The 17,632-nt window shown below is 43.6% G+C and overlaps 2 protein-coding genes and 1 long non-coding RNA gene across 3 annotated transcripts; all 3 read right to left on the bottom strand.

Annotated features, from left to right (window-relative positions):
• Positions 1–6,296: 6,296 nt before the first annotated feature.
• On the bottom strand, positions 6,297–9,219 carry LOC129848790 (uncharacterized). The gene is made up of 3 exons (XM_055915886.1): positions 7,536–9,219; positions 7,143–7,254; positions 6,297–7,048 (listed from the first exon to the last, which is right to left on the bottom strand). The coding sequence occupies exon 1, from the start codon at positions 8,686–8,688 to the stop codon at positions 7,939–7,941; it is 750 nt and encodes a 249-aa protein (XP_055771861.1). The 5' UTR covers positions 8,689–9,219; the 3' UTR covers positions 6,297–7,048; positions 7,143–7,254; positions 7,536–7,938.
• A 3,517-nt stretch (positions 9,220–12,736) lies between these two features.
• LOC129848792 (uncharacterized) lies at positions 12,737–13,833 on the bottom strand. Its single transcript, XR_008758562.1, has 3 exons — positions 13,171–13,833; positions 12,907–13,083; positions 12,737–12,816 (listed from the first exon to the last, which is right to left on the bottom strand). It is a non-coding gene; the product is annotated as an uncharacterized LOC129848792 (long non-coding RNA).
• Positions 13,834–14,879: 1,046 nt separating this feature from the next.
• On the bottom strand, positions 14,880–17,632 carry LOC129848788 (zinc finger protein 850-like; the record flags this gene model as incomplete). Its single annotated transcript, XM_055915883.1, has 1 exon — positions 14,880–17,632. A coding segment is annotated over one exon (2,520 nt), but the record flags the coding sequence as incomplete, so codon positions are not given.

Below are 17,632 nucleotides of genomic sequence, written 5' to 3'. Positions count from 1 at the left end.
GTTCAACATCAGTTCACCGTCTCACCTCATACTGTATTGGAGCAGCAGCAGCTGACTTGATCGTTGATGCTAATCATCATGTGTTGAATCTGAGAGTAAATAGAGCCGACTACAACTCTAAAAATGAAGGGTTCAACTGGAGTTGTTCTCAGATCCCCTAAGAACCGTAGGGTTCTTGGTCAATGAAAAACAGCCCCAAAAGGTTCTTCAAAGAACTTGTTAGAAGGTGGGTTCATCGAGGAACCTATGAGCTACAGTACAGTACCATTATCTAGCTAGCTAACGTTATGTCCTAACTAGGCTAAACTAGGTTTGGATTATTTCCTCCACTATAATCTTTCCCATATATTGTATATCGTTTCCATAAAGCCAACATGGCTTTAAACTCATTAACGTAAGTTTCCAATCTAGAGCAGTTCTCACTTTTGTGATAATGAACTAGCTAAAGTTAACTAACTAACTAACTAAGGACGGTGACCTGTCAAGACGAAATGTTACAACGAACTGAATCGTCAATGGAGGTCTTCCTCTTTATATAGCCTGCTACAGCATGCAATACTATTAACTCACAAGGGGCGTAACGTTACATGAACAATACTATCCCATTTTGGAAATGTTACATGGACAATACTATCCCATTTTGGAAACGTTACATGTACAATACTATCCCATTTTGGAAACGGTACATTTACATTTACATTTAAGTCATTTAGCAGACGCTCTTATCCAGAGCGAATTACAAATTGGTGCATTCACCTTATGATATCCAGTGGAACAACCACTTTACAATAGTGCATCTAAATATTTTAAGGGGGGGGGGGGGGGGGGGTTAGAAGGATTACTTTATCCTATCCTAGGTATTCCTTAAAGAGGTGGGGTTTCAGGTGTCTCCGGAAGGTGGTGATTGACTCCGCTGACCTGGCGTCGTGGGGGAGTTTGTTCCACCATTGGGATGCCAGAGCAGCGAGCAGTTTTGACTGGGCTGAGCGGGAAATGTACTTCCTCAGAGGTAGGGAGGCGAGCAGGCCAGAGGTGGATGAACGCAGTGCCCTTGTTTGGGTGTAGGGCCTGATCAGAGCCTGAAGGTACGGAGGTGCTGTTCCCCTCACAGCTCCGTAGGCAAGCACCATGGTACATGTACAATACTATCCCATTTTGGAAACGTTACATGGACAATACTATCTCATTTTGGAAACGTTACATGTACACCCCCTTGTGGAGGGACATTAATATCTTAGATGGTAGCTGTAGATGGGATTCAAATGCATAATGGTATTAATACAGTGTCTAGACTACCTCTTTTGTATAAAGGCCCTTCAGAATCCAAACACAGTATTGCCACGCAGCAAAATGTTGTGTATAATCTTTCAAGTCAGCCTGATAAAATATTGAACAATATGTGTACAAAGATATCTTGAAATGTGATATTAGGCCTGTATGGCAGTACTGTTACTGTATGGCAGTACTATATTGGCTAGTGCTTTCTCCAATATGTTCTAATATTTTACTTTCAATTGTATGTCGATGCCATTTATCTTTCAAAATTTATTTAATATATATATATATATATGTTTTAATGCTTGTAAGACTATTCTTTGACACATTTTCTCTTCCTTTGAAATTCTTATAGGACAGAACATGGACACAATGCAATTGGGATCAAGAAGAAGGTACAGATCTGTTGTAGGACAGCTGCATTTGAAGTGCACATTTAACCTACATAGCAGTCAATACAAACTGACATCTCTTAGCATACAAATGTGTGCAAATGATCTTTTCAGATCTTCTCATAAATGAATCAAGTCCATGGAATGGATATAGACAAAAAGATAATTCAAGGATTATCAGAGGTAGAGAGGCGAGGCAGGGGTGAGGACATCATCCTGCTATTTTGACAGTCCCTGAAGGACAATACAGAAGAGGGATTTGCTCTTATTCCTTCCCTTTCTCTAATGTATTTTCATAAAATTAGCAAGTGTAGTAAGATCGTTTCTTTACTTTACTAGGACTCGAGAGCACAGCAGTGATTCTGCTCTTGCCCTACCTCTTCAATGAGGACCCGAGTGGCCTTTATGTCCGTGACAAGGTATGCCTATGCACCAATCATCTGTTTCTTCATAAACATTGGTGTGCATGCTTATATAAAACTACAGCTGAACATTTATGTTCTTTGTTAATTGTATGTTTATTAATCTTTTCTTACTTTTGTTGACACAGATTTCACCGCTCTTCACTCCTTTACTGCACATCGGTGGAAATCCATTTCACCATGAGAGTGAAATCCCGCTGGCCTTTGATGGGGAGAACATCCACGCCCTCGAGGACGTCCCCATGGGACTTGGGGCTCTGCTAGGGCTGTATTTTCTATTTTCCCTTACATTTCCCAAAAATTTCAGAAAAACACTTATGTTAAGTTACTGTGTTCTGGGGAGAAGAGAAGTTGGGGTGAAGTTACCAGGGCCGGTCATAAAGATGGCAAGATGGCAAACTTCCAAACATAACTAGTGGATACGATGTACACACTAAAGCTGAAAAATCTGTATTTAGCATCAAGTCTACAATATTGTTAGTTTACCTATGATTCATTTTTAATGTATGTTGTTTTTATTGTACATCATTATTTATATATTTTAAATGTCCTGAAAAGCACTTATATTTATAATTTATTATGGTCTGACATGTCTGCAGAAATGTTGCAATGTGTTTTGTTTGGTAAATTGTTTTGCAAATATTAATTCACATTTGTGGTGCCACTAAATAAACAATTCATTATTTTAATCAATATTGTTATTAATATTATTAAAATATGTTTTTATAATGGAGGGAGGGTGGACAGGGAGTTAAAAAAATGAACCCCAAAAGGTTCTTTGAGGAATCATGATAAGGGGTTCTTCAAAGAACTTTTAGGGGTTCCCACAAAAGGTTCTTTGAATAACTTTTAGGGGTTCCCCCACAGTTTCAATTTGAAGACCCCCTAAAGGATACTCCAGGAACCTTTACTTTTTAGAGTGTATATTGATAAAAGTCACCTTGTCCGAGAGACATTTACATAGTTATACACAACCCGATTTGGGATTACTATTTTGGGGTGAAACAGCAGCCACAACAGACAGACCTGATATCGCCCATAATTCAACGTCCTTGGACGTCACGTGCTGAGTAGGTATGACCAAAGTTATTCTGTTTAGCTGCACTTTGTAGTACATTTTTACACTATAATAAATGTTTCTGATGCCACATAGCCCGTTTTCAAAGGGAGTCGTTGGTTTTGAGAGGCAGTCGCTTTTTGTCTGAAAGTATTTTCTCAACTGCGATACCAACTCCAGTCAGCAGATGGCGATGTGCGTCTTTCAGGTGATTCTGCAACAGTGGCGTATAATCTAGTGGACGGGACGCTTCTTCAACATCAACAGCTAGTCAGACACCTTGGTTCACTAACTTCATGGAAAAAGGCTTATTCAATAAATCTAGCAACTACTCTCATACTGGGAAAATACAGGAATACACACTCAGAGCCTCCTGACTGGGCCCTGTCTACACCTCCACACAGGAATACACACTCAGAGCCTCCTGACTGGGCCCTGTTTACACCTCCACACAGGAATACACACTCAGAGCCTCCTGACTGGGCCCTGTTTACACCTCCACACAGGAATACACACTCAGAGCCTCCTGACTGGGCCCTGTTTACACCTCCACACAGGAATACACACTCAGAGCCTCCTGACTGGGCCCTGTTTACACCTCCACACAGGAATACACACTCAGAGCCTCCTGACTGGGCCCTGTTTACACCTCCAAGGTACCCCCCTCACACAGGAATACACACTACGAGGCTTTTCTAAAAAACTAAATTTTGCGTGTTTCGCTCACCTCTTTTTTTTTTTAAACTAGGTTTGAGATGTGGTATCCACTCGGCTCGCTGCCTCTCAGATCAAAGGTGGGTCCATCTGCTCCGTTCCCGAAGTGTGGTCTCCCTGAGCTGCCTCTCAGATCAAAGGTGGGACCATCTGCTCCGTTCCCAAAGTTTGGTCTCCCTGAGCTGCCTCTCAGATCAAAGGTGGGTCCATCTGCTCTGTTCCCAAAGTGTGGTCTCCCTGAGATCCCAAGTTAGAGGGATTCCTGGTGCACCATTTACCAGGTCATCAGGAGCGTCACCAAGTCAAGATTAACATCCCCAAATGTGGTTCATTTCTTTCATATCAAATGAGACAAACTTTTCACACAAGTCAGAGTTATGCTTAAACTAAATCTTTATTCACTTATTAATAAGGGAGCAGGTCAATACAACGCACACATATAAAGTGAATCAATTGAGTGCTCTACGATAATGATGGCTGGTTGACGAATCACCCCCAGATGATTTGTTGAGAGCCACGAGACAAAAGTACAAAGGTCTTTTATGGCCAAGATACACCCCTTTCAACCTACATGACCAACAATAAACGTACAGAACGGGTCACAAGGTTAAGATTTGTATGAAAGATACTTATAATTCTCAGCAGACAGTATCTGCTGTAAAAACAGTACTCTTTGTGTAGAGACCTGGGTCTGGCCCTCAGGTCATCTCTCCCTGGTACCGTATAGAACAGAAACATTAACTCATGCTCTGGAATGTGGTCTCTTTAGGTTTTATCACCCAAAACAAATTGTAAATCTCCTGTCAGTGTTATCTCCCAGAGGCCCATCCTCAGTAGAACACACAGACTCTATTGTTCTAAGAACCCTCTATTCTGTTGTATAAAACAACCATTTGATGCAATAAAAGTATTATAACATAATGTTGCAGTTTTGCTCTCAGTGTCCACTGAAAGTTGACTAGTAACAACAACTGGGACATAAAAGACACCCACTATGAGACCCACTAAATCTGCCCAAGAAGAGGCAAACAAAAGAAAAACCCACAACCAATTTAAAGACAGGAAGCAAACCAAAAAGGTGGAGCAACTAAAGGTGTTGACTCTCCACATCTATCAAGACAACTGGAGCACTGGGCCAGACACTCTTAAATAGAACCTGGACCAGCTCAGGTGAAACACCTTCCCACTAACGAGATGGACAAGCCAGCACAGGTGTAACACATACTGACTAACGAGGTGACACCAATCAGTGCGTCCTACGTGCTAACGAGCTATACGTGCTAAAGTCCAACCTCAAAACATAAATGGAAAAACCAAAGACTAACTAACACCTTAAGAGTTTGCTCACCAACAACAGAAAACAACTTCCATTTCACATTATAATCAACTACAATGCTTCACCTTCACCAATATAAACATGGTGTCTGTCTACTGGCAAACAACAATTAAAAACAATATTTATTTTTTATTATTCCCACAAAGATTTTTCTTTCTATAGCTTCTAGAACTCTCGTCTTCCTAAAACTCACCAGCTTCTAGAACTCTGGTCCCCTTGGAACGAGCCCAAACAAAACTCATCTCCAATACGGAAAAACGTGCAGTAAAAATAAACTGTGATCCATGGCAATGCACTGGCTAAACGCAAAACACAAAACATTTTGACTGCCCCCCTTGAGACAATCAGCAACCAGGGGCCTGTTGCACAAAACTAGGATAAGGGATTAAGCCAGGATATCTTGGTGATCCTGGCTCAATTGATCCGTAATCCGGTTGCACTAAAGATGGATAGGGGGCAGGAGGATATGTTATGGTATAAATTACCATGGAGATTTATTCTGTGGAGCTAGCCTGCTCCAGACCAGGCTAAATTCCAGGATCTATTTAATCTCATCCCTAATGTCAGTCAGCAGTCACCACAAATGGAAACCAATAGTTATTTCACTGCTCACTATACATTGTTATCACATAACTAGACCCACTGTCATTATTTAAACGTTTGTGATCATTAATTTCAATGATTTTGGATAAAAAATAATTTTTAGATGATGTTGCTATCATTAGATAATTTACAGTTTCCCATAGACTATAAGGCTATATATAAAATGATAGAATATTAGGGCCACAGAGGGGAAAAAAACACAAGTAATAATATTGTAACCAGTTGTTTTAAAGGAGGACAGTTGTTAAAATGACAGATGTGGGGCATTTCGTGAAATTGTACTTCAGTATGGTTTCATAAACAAAGACATGCTGATGTGCCAGAATATTAAGTATCACATTGTCATAAGTATCAAAACTGTAAAAACAATATGTAGCTTTTCTGCAGAAAGAACCAGCCTCATAAATTTATGACTTTATCCTTTTTCTTCAGTGTGGCCCTAGTACTCTGTCATATAAACAAATACACATTCCATATGAATATAAAAACACAATGTGTAACATTATGTTCCTTTATTGAATAAGGACAAAACAAAGCAGGTAAACCATCAGCTCCTTTCGAAACTGAAGTCACAGTGACTCTACAAGATGGAAAGCACAGAATCCAAGCATATTATACAAAATGATACATACACATTCAAAGGTCTGTATATAACACACCCTGCATGTCTGCACACTAAAATAAATGCAGGACAAATCCATAAACATCAACTGAACAGACAAATGAATGGATGCAGTAGCCTCCCTGCAGCCTTGTATTACACACAGTATACCGCACAAACATCATAAGAGGCCAAATTCGTAAAAAAACGAACCCAAAAAAAACCAAATTCCTCTGCCACCGCAGGACATATTTAACCAAAATTGAAAGCACACATACTAACTAAAATAATTCAACACATATTTGTCCCTCAGCAGCCGACCACTGTCGTCATCAGGGAAGATTGCCGGATTGTCCCAGTCCATGGCTGGTGGCACTCTGGGGGCCCTCTCCTTCCTCAGGCAGGCCACATTGTGGAGGACAGCACAAGCCACAGTAATATCACATGCCCTAACAGGGCTGACCCTTAATTTGTGAAGGCAGTGAAAGCGTGCCTTCAGGAGGCCAAAGGTCATTTCAACTCTGGCCCTGGTTCTGGCATGGGCATGGTTGTAGGCCTGCTGTGCTTCCTGGGGGTCTGTGAAAGGTGTCAGGAGAAAAGGCTGGCAGCCATACCCCCCGTCTCCCAGCAACACACCAGAGAATTCACCTGTCAACACAAAATCTCATCATTACTACCTCATAAACACAGTGATATTTTTGACACAGCCATGATGGTTATAAATAGGGGTTGTGTGGCTTACCTTGTGATAGGCACTGATAGATTTCAGAGGCCCGAAAGATTCTGGAGTCATGGACTGAGCCAGGCCATTTTGCCACAACATTGCTGATCACACAGTCAGCATTGCAGACCATCTGAAATCATAAGATGAGGAATATTACACCAATCAATGCACATCACTGGCAATGCAGAGTGTTCGTCAATGGACAATATCAAAAAGTTATGTTCACCTGAACATTAATGCTGTGAAAGGATTTCCTATTCACAAAATCGGCCTCATGGGCACCTGAGGGGGCTTTTATCCTTATGTGTGTGCAGTCCACTGCACCAATGACATTGGGGAAACCTGTCACACAAAGTAATGAGTATTCTACTATGTGTTAACAGTTGTCCTGTAATTTGTAGATCCTCTTACCTGCAATCCTATAGAACTCCTCTTTGATGTCACAGAGTCTTCTGTGGCCAGGGAAGGAGATGAAGACATCTGCTAATGCTTTGATAGCCAGACACACACTCCTTATTGTGCGGCAAATTGTGGCCTTGTTCAGCATCCCCCACTGAGTACAGGAAGGCTCCACTAGCAAAAAAGCGCAAGGCCACACAAACCATTTGCTCCACACTCAGTGCATGGCTCCGTGCAGTGCGGTGCTTAATCCTGGGACCCAGTACATTTTACATTTACGTCATTTAGCAGACGCTCTTATCCAGAGCGACTTACAAATTGGTGCATTCACCTTATGATATCCAGTGGAACAACCACTTTACAATAGTGCATCTAACTCTTTTAAGGGGGGAGAGGTTAGAAGAATTACTTTATCCTATCCTAGGTATTCCTTAAAGAGGTGGGGTTTCAGGTGTCTCCGGAAGGTGGTGATTGACTCCGCTGACCTGGCGTTGTGAGGGAGTTTGTTCCACCATTGGGGTGCCAGAGCAGCGAACAGTTTTGACTGGGCTGAGCGGGAACTGTACTTCCTCAGAGGTAGGGAGGCGAGCAGGCCAGAGGTGGATGAACGCAGTGCCCTTGTTTGGGTGTAGGGCCTGATCAGAGCCTGAAGGTACGGAGGTGCCGTTCCCCTCACAGCTCCGTAGGCAAGCACCATGGTCTTGTAGCGGATGCGAGCTTCAACTGGAAGCCAGTGGAGAGAGTGGAGGAGCGGGGTGACGTGAGAGAACTTGGGAAAGTTGAACACCAGACGGGCTGCGGCGTTCTGGATGAGTTGTAGGGGTTTAATGGCACAGGCAGGGAGCCCAGCCAACAGCGAGTTGCAGTAATCCAGACGGGAGATGACAAGTGCCTGGATTAGGACCTGCGCCGCTTCCTGCGTGAGGCAGGGTCGTACTCTGCGAATGTTGTAGAGCATGAACCTACAGGAACGGGTCACCGCCTTGATGTTAGTTGAGAACGACAGGGTGTTGTCCAGGATCACGCCAAGGTTCTTAGCACTCTGGGAGGAGGACACAATGGAGTTGTCAACCGTGATGGCGAGATCATGGAACGGGCAGTCCTTCCCCGGGAGGAAGAGCAGCTCCGTCTTGCCGAGGTTCAACTTGAGGTGGTGATCCGTCATCCACACTGATATGTCTGCCAGACATGCAGAGATGCGATTCACCACCTGGTTATCAGAGGGGGGAAAGGAGAAGATTAATTGTGTGTCGTCTGCATAGCAATGATAGGAGAGACCATGTGAGGATATGACAGAGCCAAGTGACTTGGTGTATAGCGAGAATAGGAGAGGGCCTAGAACAGAGCCCTGGGGGACACCAGTGGTGAGAGCACGTGGTGCGGAGACAGATTCTCGCCACGCCACCTGGTAGGAGCGACCTGTCAGGTAGGACGCAATCCAAGCGTGGGCCGCGCCGGAGATGCCTAGCTCGGAGAGGGTGGAGAGGAGGATCTGATGGTTCACAGTATCAAAGGCAGCCGATAGGTCTAGAAGGATGAGAGCAGAGGAAAGAGAGTTAGCTTTAGCAGTGCGGAGCGCCTCCGTGACACAGAGAAGAGCAGTCTCAGTTGAATGACTAGTCTTGAAACCTGACTGATTTGGATCAAGAAGGTCATTCTGAGAGAGATAGCAGGAGAGCTGTCCAAGGACGGCACGTTCAAGAGTTGGAGAGAAAAGAAAGAAGGGATACTGGCCTGTAGTTGTTGACATCGGAGGGATCGAGTGTAGGTTTTTTCAGAAGGGGTGCAACTCTCGCTCTCTTGAAGACGGAAGGGACGTAGCCAGCGGTCAAGGATGAGTTGATGAGCGAGGTGAGGTAAGGGAGAAGGTCTCCGGAAATGGTCTGGAGAAGAGAGGAGGGGATAGGGTCAAGCGGGCAGGTTGTTGGGCGGCCGGCCGTCACAAGACGCGAGATTTCATCTGGAGAGAGAGGGGAGAAAGAGGTCAAAGCACAGGGTAGGGCAGTGTGAGCAGAACCAGCGGTGTCGTTTGACTTAGCAAACGAGGATCGGATGTCGTCGACCTTCTTTTCAAAATGGTTGACGAAGTCATCAGCAGAGAGGGAGGAGGGGGGAGGAGGGGGAGGAGGATTCAGGAGGGAGGAGAAGGTGGCAAAGAGCTTCCTAGGGTTAGAGGCAGATGCTTGGAATTTAGAGTGGTAGAAATTGGCTTTAGCAGCAGAGACAGAAGAGGAGAATGTAGAGAGGAGGGAGTGAAAGGATGCCAGGTCCGCAGGGAGGCGAGTTTTCCCTCATTTCCGCTCGGCTGCCCGGAGCCCTGTTCTGTGAGCTCGCAATGAGTCGTCGAGCCACGGAGCAGGAGGGGAGGACCGAGCCGGCCTGGAGGATAGGGGACATAGAGAGTCAAAGGATGCAGAAAGGGAGGAGAGGAGGGTTGAGGAGGCAGAATCAGGAGATAGGTTGGAGAAGGTTTGAGCAGAGGGAAGAGATGATAGGATGGAAGAGGAGAGAGTAGCGGGGGAGAGAGAGCGAAGGTTGGGACGGCGCGATACCATCCGAGTAGGGGCAGTGTGGGAAGTGTTGGATGAGAGCGAGAGGGAAAAGGATACAAGGTAGTGGTCGGAGACTTGGAGGGGAGTTGCAATGAGATTAGTGGAAGAACAGCATCTAGTAAAGATGAGGTCAAGCGTATTGCCTGCCTTGTGAGTAGGGGGGGAAGGTGAGAGGGTGAGGTCAAAAGAGGAGAGGAGTGGAAAGAAGGAGGCAGAGAGGAATGAGTCAAAGGTAGACGTGGGGAGGTTAAAGTCACCCAGAACTGTGAGAGGTGAGCCATCCTCAGGAAAGGAACTTATCAGGGCGTCAAGCTCATTGATGAACTCTCCAAGGGAACCTGGAGGGCGATAAATGATAAGGATGTTAAGCTTGAAAGGGCTGGTAACTGTGACAGCATGGAATTCAAAGGAGGCGATAGACAGATGGGTCAGGGGAGAAAGAGAGAATGTCCACTTGGGAGAGATGAGGATCCCAGTGCCACCACCCCGCTGACCAGAAGCTCTCGGGGTGTGCGAGAACACGTGGGCAGACGAGGAGAGAGCAGTAGGAGTAGCAGTGTTATCAGTGGTAATCCATGTTTCCGTCAGTGCCAAGAAGTCGAGGGACTGGAGGGAAGCATAGGCTGAGATGAACTCTGCCTTGTTGGCCGCAGATCGGCAGTTCCAGAGGCTGCCTGAGACCTGGAACTCCACGTGGGTCGTGCGCGCTGGGACCACCAGGTTAGAGTAGCAGCGGCCACGTGGTGTGAAGCGTTTGTATGGTCTGTGCAGAGAGGAGAGAACAGGGATAGACAGACACATAGTTGACAGGCTACAGAAGAGGCTACGCTAATGCAAAGGAGATTGGAATAACAAGTGGACTACACGTCTCGAATGTTCAGAAAGTTAAGCTTACGTTGCAAAAAATCTTATTGACTAAAATGATATAGTACTGCTGGCTGGTGAAATAGGCTAGCTAGCAGTGGCTGCGTTGTTGACTTTGTTTGAAAGTGTAGCTGGCTAGGTAACCTCTAACTGGCTAGGTAACCTCGACAATTACTCTAGACTACACAATTATCTTGGATACAAAGACGGCTATGTAGCCAGCTAAGATCAAACAAATCAAACTGTTGTACTGTAATGAAATGAAAATGTAATACTACCTGTGGAGCAAAGCGGAATGCAACTACTCGCTCCAACCCGGAAGTGCGTATCGTAGAGGGAGAGGCAATAGAAGTGTTGTTTCTTGTATTATTGTCTTTTGTGTCTTTAGAGGACTGCTTCACCTTAATGTCCCCTTTCCCCCCTTTCCCTTTTCTTCTGTCCTTATTTTGTCCCACTTTGTCCCTTCTTTGTCCCTTCTCTTCTGCCAACTAGACACTCCTTGTTAGCTAGCTAGCTTCTTCCAGGAATGTCCCTAGCAACTGCCTAGCAACAGGTAAACAACTTAGCTAGCTAAGAAAACGGTATAATTTTATGAAAGAATTGTTACTTTTTCAAAAGCCTTTCTTCTTTGTTTGCTGCTTGTTTGGTCTCCTATTCAGTTTGCAGTTTTCTTTTGATTTTTTCGATGTACTTTACTCTAAAAAAACATTTAAATTTCAATATTTGTAGGAGCTCATCTTTTCAGCTGCTGCTGCTTAATTTGGAACTCCGGAGTCTGCATAGATACCTGATGCCATCTGCAGAAAACCTGTATCTTTCATATAGATGGTCATCAGGGAAGGCCAGTGGGTCCAACCGGTCCCTGAAGACCCTTTCTCGCCTGAAGGCTCTCCTCAGCACAAGTGCTTCTTCATCCACCACATCTCGCACGAATGGGCATGCCATTGTCAGAGCAGAAAGGAACACACAATTTTGGGCCTTCATATAGGCTAGTGGCCACACCTGGTGCTGGGGGGGTGGGCAAAAGAGGGCGATGCCTTATAACGATGACTTGGTTGTACTGATTGCTGGGAAAATAAAAAAAACCTTAGAAAGATGCCACCGTCCTGTGTGCTCACAATAAGAGCTCATATGTCATGGCTCACTTGACTTTACGAGAATATACCTAATTTTTATTTTGAGCTGTGTCATCTTCTTGGAGCTGGGGGAGGAAAAAAATAATGATTAATACATTTGTGTTACAGTTAGCATACAGTGTACATTGAAGGCATATCTCACCTCCCTCTCAAGTTTTTTTATTTCAAGGTCCAGTTTCCTAATTGTCTTTTTTATTTCGGACTCCAGTGCAAGATTTTCCATATTTTTCTTCTTGTACTGAATGTCTATGTCTGCCAGTTCTATTTGGCGCCGGAGGTGGTTGCCATACAACTTTCTGATAGCTTGTGAGCTCTGTGAACACAATACAATTAGCGCAGCTGGAATTTGGCAGGATGTGGTGTCCTTTTATTAATACGCACTATGTTGCCAGGCTGGTTTTCCCACTGTATAGCATCTGGGTCCTGTAAAAGAAATTAGATTTTTTGATTTTGATGAGGACTCCTCACCATTGTAGAGTAAATAGTACTTTCACAGTCTTAGCATGATACCTCATGCCTTCTGGAATCCAGAGAGATGGTCTCCTCCTCATCATCGTCTCCATCATGTGCTGTTGCTGCTGCACTGGGGCCTTCACCCTATCACATTTAATCGGATTCATATTGAAGCTAGTAGACAAGACATGCCAGGCCTACAGTATGCCTTTGATGGAGTACTCACTGGATCAGCATCGTCTGGTGCTTGTGCTGGTGGCTCTAACAGGAACACAGTGCTGCCAGACACTGCAAGGCAATAGGTAAACCAAAGTCAGACAGTCCAAATTGATTCAATATGAATGTGGTTGTATCCCATGTAGAGATGGAAGGACATACCTTGAATGAAGCGGGTGGCATCTTGGGAGGAACCTATGCTCGTCTCTTTCCCCCCAGGGATCCCCTCTAAGACGGGCCTGCCTTTATTTAGCTCCAAGGCCATGTCCTCTGCTGGGGTAAGGTCAGCCTTTGGTCACCCACCACCCGTGCCTTGTCTGTGGGTATTCTTTTTCACTGCTAAAACAGTACAGACAATGTGTGAGCAGGCACCTTCTGGGTACAATATATGCTTGTGCTTTGTTAAATATTAGTCAGGGACCATACCATTCTGCAGAATGTTCTTGTATTTGATTTTGACCTGCTGCCATGTCCGTTTTGGCCCGTTCATGTTTAATCTACACACACACACACACACACACACACACACACACACACACACACACACACACACACATTTAATGGAGTCACACTGCAAAAAATTACTTGGTATTTTTGTCTTGTTTTCAGTAAAAATATCAAAAAATTTATCATAGCTTTATACAGTGTGATGGAGTTACTTTACACAATTTCACTCATATCTGCAGTGCATTTATATTAAAAATTTAACCGTTTCATAATTACAGTACAACTGCATTTTTGGAGATGTGAATTAAATATTTGAATTGTAATTGTGATGTTTCAGCGGAGCGGTGACTGTGTAATTGTGCACTACTTACGCATTCAGGCGGTCTGCAATACTTTGCCACGCTTTTTCTCGTTGCTTTATCACTGTGGCGGTGTTGCCTTTCTTCTTAATTATATCTTTTACCTCCTCGTATGCCTCCATGAGGATTTGTGCTTCCGACGGGGAAAAGTACGCGGCTCTAGTTGCCATGGTAAATCAGTTAATCTGTGATCTGTGGCGGGGTCTATTTGAGTGAGCCGTGAGCACGCACCTATCCAGGATTGGTTTCACCTGGCTTAATGAATCCGTGTCTGCTCATCCTGGCTTGGTGTTTGTGCAAACAATTAAGCCTGGACGCACATGTTCTGGCTTCATTGAGCTCAGCTGAGTCATTTATCCCGGATGTCTTAATTCTACTTTTGTGCAACAGGCCCCTGGTTGTTCTCACCACAGACATGTCTGATTTCAAGAGGAAACTCCTGCAATATCCGTAGTAACTTTCCACCTCACCGCGGAGCTTCTCTCTCTTTTCAGGGTTCACTAGATAGGCATGTTGTTGGATCGGGTCCCAGTCCCCAATGTCATGCTTTAGTACATTTGGGTTGGCACATCTGAGAATTAACCTTGATATTCTAAAAGCAGGGCAACAATGTCAATATAATTATCAGTTGGTTGCATAAATAATGATCATTACCAAATGTTACATGAAATGTAAATATGAAATATTTGGTTGCACAGTTGCTTGGTAGGATAGCCCAATGTCAAAACACAGTTTTAACATGTCCAAATCAATAACCAATATGCAGAAACAGTTTGGGATAAATTGAAAACCTAACATGTGGTATATACACAAACATCTGCCACAATAATAATATTTTTTAAAACAAGCTCCTTATAAACTGCACATGCACCAGAAACGCTGTTGTTTTTGACAAGTAGCAATAAATCACTGATATCGATTAGGGGGGAAATCAGGTTGTAGGTGCTGTTGAAACTAACACAACTAAACAAACACATGGAAATGGGAGATATCTTTAACCTCACTGGTTAGATGACAACCCGCAGAAGACAGTCAGCTACATTTTGGAGCGATGCATTTAAATGTAGGGGTCGCTAAACAAACGAACACAACCCTTATTTGTCATCACTCATCGATATCATGTCAAAATTAATTGTGTGACAGAAGGGAGATGAGGTTACGCGTCCTGTTAAAACTAACAGCTCAAAAACCACACAGAATATGGGAATAATGTGTACATCCCTGATTAGAGGACAATTTGTGGAAAATAGATCGCAGCTCTTTTTGTGATAGTCACTTTTTGTTAAATCACATAAATAGTACTCTTTCAATTCAGAGCCTGGATTTTTCCCCTGAGGCTAATATCCATATCATGTTGAAATCAATAGAACAGGGGACAAACATTTAGGCTTCTACATTGTGACATAATTTAAATACTCCAACTACAATGTTAAAACATTCTACATTGTGACATCATTTAAATACTCCTACTACAATGTTAAAACATTCTACATTATGACATCATTAAAATACGCCTACTACAATGTTAAAACATTTTACATTGTGACATTAATGCATTGATATCATGAAACAACTCCATGTATTTTCTGATGTTTAATCAGAGATCTTTTATCAGTGTACCTCTTCCCACATTGATCACAGCTATGAGATTTCTCTCCCGTGTGTATTCTCTGGTGTACAGTCAGATTGCTAGATGAAGTAAAACTCTTCCCACATTGACCACAGGTATAAGATTTCTCTCCTGTGTGTATTCTCTGGTGTACAGTCAGATTGCTAGATGAAGTAAAACTCTTCCCACATTGACCACAGGTATAAGATTTCTCTCCTGTGTGTATTCTCTGGTGTGATGTCAACTGGCCAGATTGACCAAAACTCTTTCCACATTGACCACAGCTAAAAGGTTTCTCTCCTGTATGTATTCTCTGGTGTACAGTCAGATTGCTAGATGTAGTAAAACTCTTCCCACATTGACCACAGGTATAAGATTTCTCTCCTGTGTGTATTCTCTGGTGTGATGTCAGCTGGCCAGATCGACCAAAACTCTTTCCACATTGACCACAGCTATAAGATTTCTCTCCTGTGTGTATTATCTGGTGTGATGTCAGCTGGCCAGATTGACCAAAACTCTTCCCACATTGATCACAGCTATAAGGTTTCTCTCCTGTGTGTATTCTCTGGTGTAGAGTCAGAGTGCCAGATTGACCAAAACTCTTCCCACATTGTTTACAGCTATAAGGTTTCTCTCCTGTGTGTATTCTCTGGTGTAGAGTCAGAGTGCCAGATTGACCAAAACTCTTCCCACATTGTTTACAGCTATAAGGTTTCTCTCCTGTGTGTATTCTCTGGTGTAGAGTCAGATTGCTAGATTGACCAAAACTCTTCTCACATTGACCACAGCTATAAGGTTTCTCTCCTGTGTGTATTCTCTGGTGTACAATAAGATGGCTAGATGTATCAAAACTCTTCCCACATTGAGTACAGCTATAAGATTTATCTCCTGTGTGTGTTCTCTGGTGTGATGTCAGCTGGCCAGATCGACCAAAACTCTTTCCACATTGACCACAGCTATAAGATTTCTCTCCTGTGTGTATTATCTGGTGTGATGTCAGCTGGCCAGATTGACCAAAACTCTTTCCACATTGACCACAGCTATAAGATTTCTCTCCTGTGTGTATTATCTGGTGTGATGTCAGCTGGCCAGATTGACCAAAACTCTTCCCACATTGATCACAGCTATAAGGTTTCTCTCCTGTGTGTATTCTCTGGTGTAGAGTCAGAGTGCCAGATTGACCAAAACTCTTCCCACATTGTTTACAGCTATAAGGTTTCTCTCCTGTGTGTATTCTCTGGTGTAGAGTCAGATTGCTAGATTGACCAAAACTCTTCCCACATTGACCACAGCTATAAGGTTTCTCTCCTGTGTGTATTCTCTGGTGTACAATAAGATGGCTAGATGTATCAAAACTCTTCCCACATTGAGTACAGCTATAAGATTTATCTCCTGTGTGTGTTCTCTGGTGTGATGTCAGCTGGCCAGATCGACCAAAACTCTTTCCACATTGACCACAGCTATAAGATTTCTCTCCTGTGTGTATTATCTGGTGTGATGTCAGCTGGCCAGATTGACCAAAACTCTTCCCACATTGATCACAGCTATAAGGTTTCTCTCCTGTGTGTATTCTCTGGTGTAGAGTCAGAGTGCCAGACTGACCAAAACTCTTCCCACATTGATCACAGCTATAAGGTTTCTCTCCTGTGTGTATTCTCTGGTGTACAATAAGATGGCTAGATGTATCAAAACTCCTCCCACATTGAGCACAGATATAAGATTTATCTCCTGTGTGTGTTCTCTGGTGTGATGTCAGCTGGCCAGATCGACCAAAACTCTTTCCACATTGACCACAGCTATAAGATTTCTCTCCTGTGTGTATTCTCTGGTGTGATGTCAGATGGCCAGATCGGCCAAAACTCTTTCCACATTGATCACAGCTATAAGATTTCTCTCCTGTGTGTATTATCTGGTGTGATGTCAGCTGGCCAGATTGACCAAAACTCTTCCCACATTGATCACAGCTATAAGGTTTCTCTCCTGTGTGTATTCTCTGGTGTAGAGTCAGAGTGCCAGACTGACCAAAACTCTTCCCACATTGATCACAGCTATAAGGTTTCTCTCCTGTGTTTATTCTCTGGTGTACAATAAGATGGCTAGATGTATCAAAACTCCTCCCACATTGAGCACAGATATAAGGTTTCTCTCCTGTGTGTATTCTCTGGTGTGATGTCAGATGGCCAGATCGGCCAAAACTCTTTCCACATTGATCACAGCTACAAGGTTTCTCTCCTGTGTGTGTTCTCTGGTGTATCTTCAGAAGGCCAGATGTAACAAAACTCTTCCCACATTGATCACAGCTATACGGTTTCTCTCCTGTGTGTGTTCTCTGGTGTGATATCAGGCTGGTTGAATGAGTAAAACTCTTCCCACATTGAACACAGCTATAAGGTTTCTCTCCTGTGTGTGTTCTCTGGTGTAATGTCAGATGGCCAAATCGATTAAAACTCTTCTCACATTGACCACAGCTATA

Source organism: Salvelinus fontinalis, unplaced genomic scaffold, assembly GCF_029448725.1.
Source record: "Salvelinus fontinalis isolate EN_2023a unplaced genomic scaffold, ASM2944872v1 scaffold_1177, whole genome shotgun sequence".
NCBI lineage: Eukaryota > Metazoa > Chordata > Actinopteri > Salmoniformes > Salmonidae > Salvelinus > Salvelinus fontinalis.
Note: the sequence above shows the minus strand (reverse complement) of the source record. Positions and strands in the feature narration are given on the sequence as shown.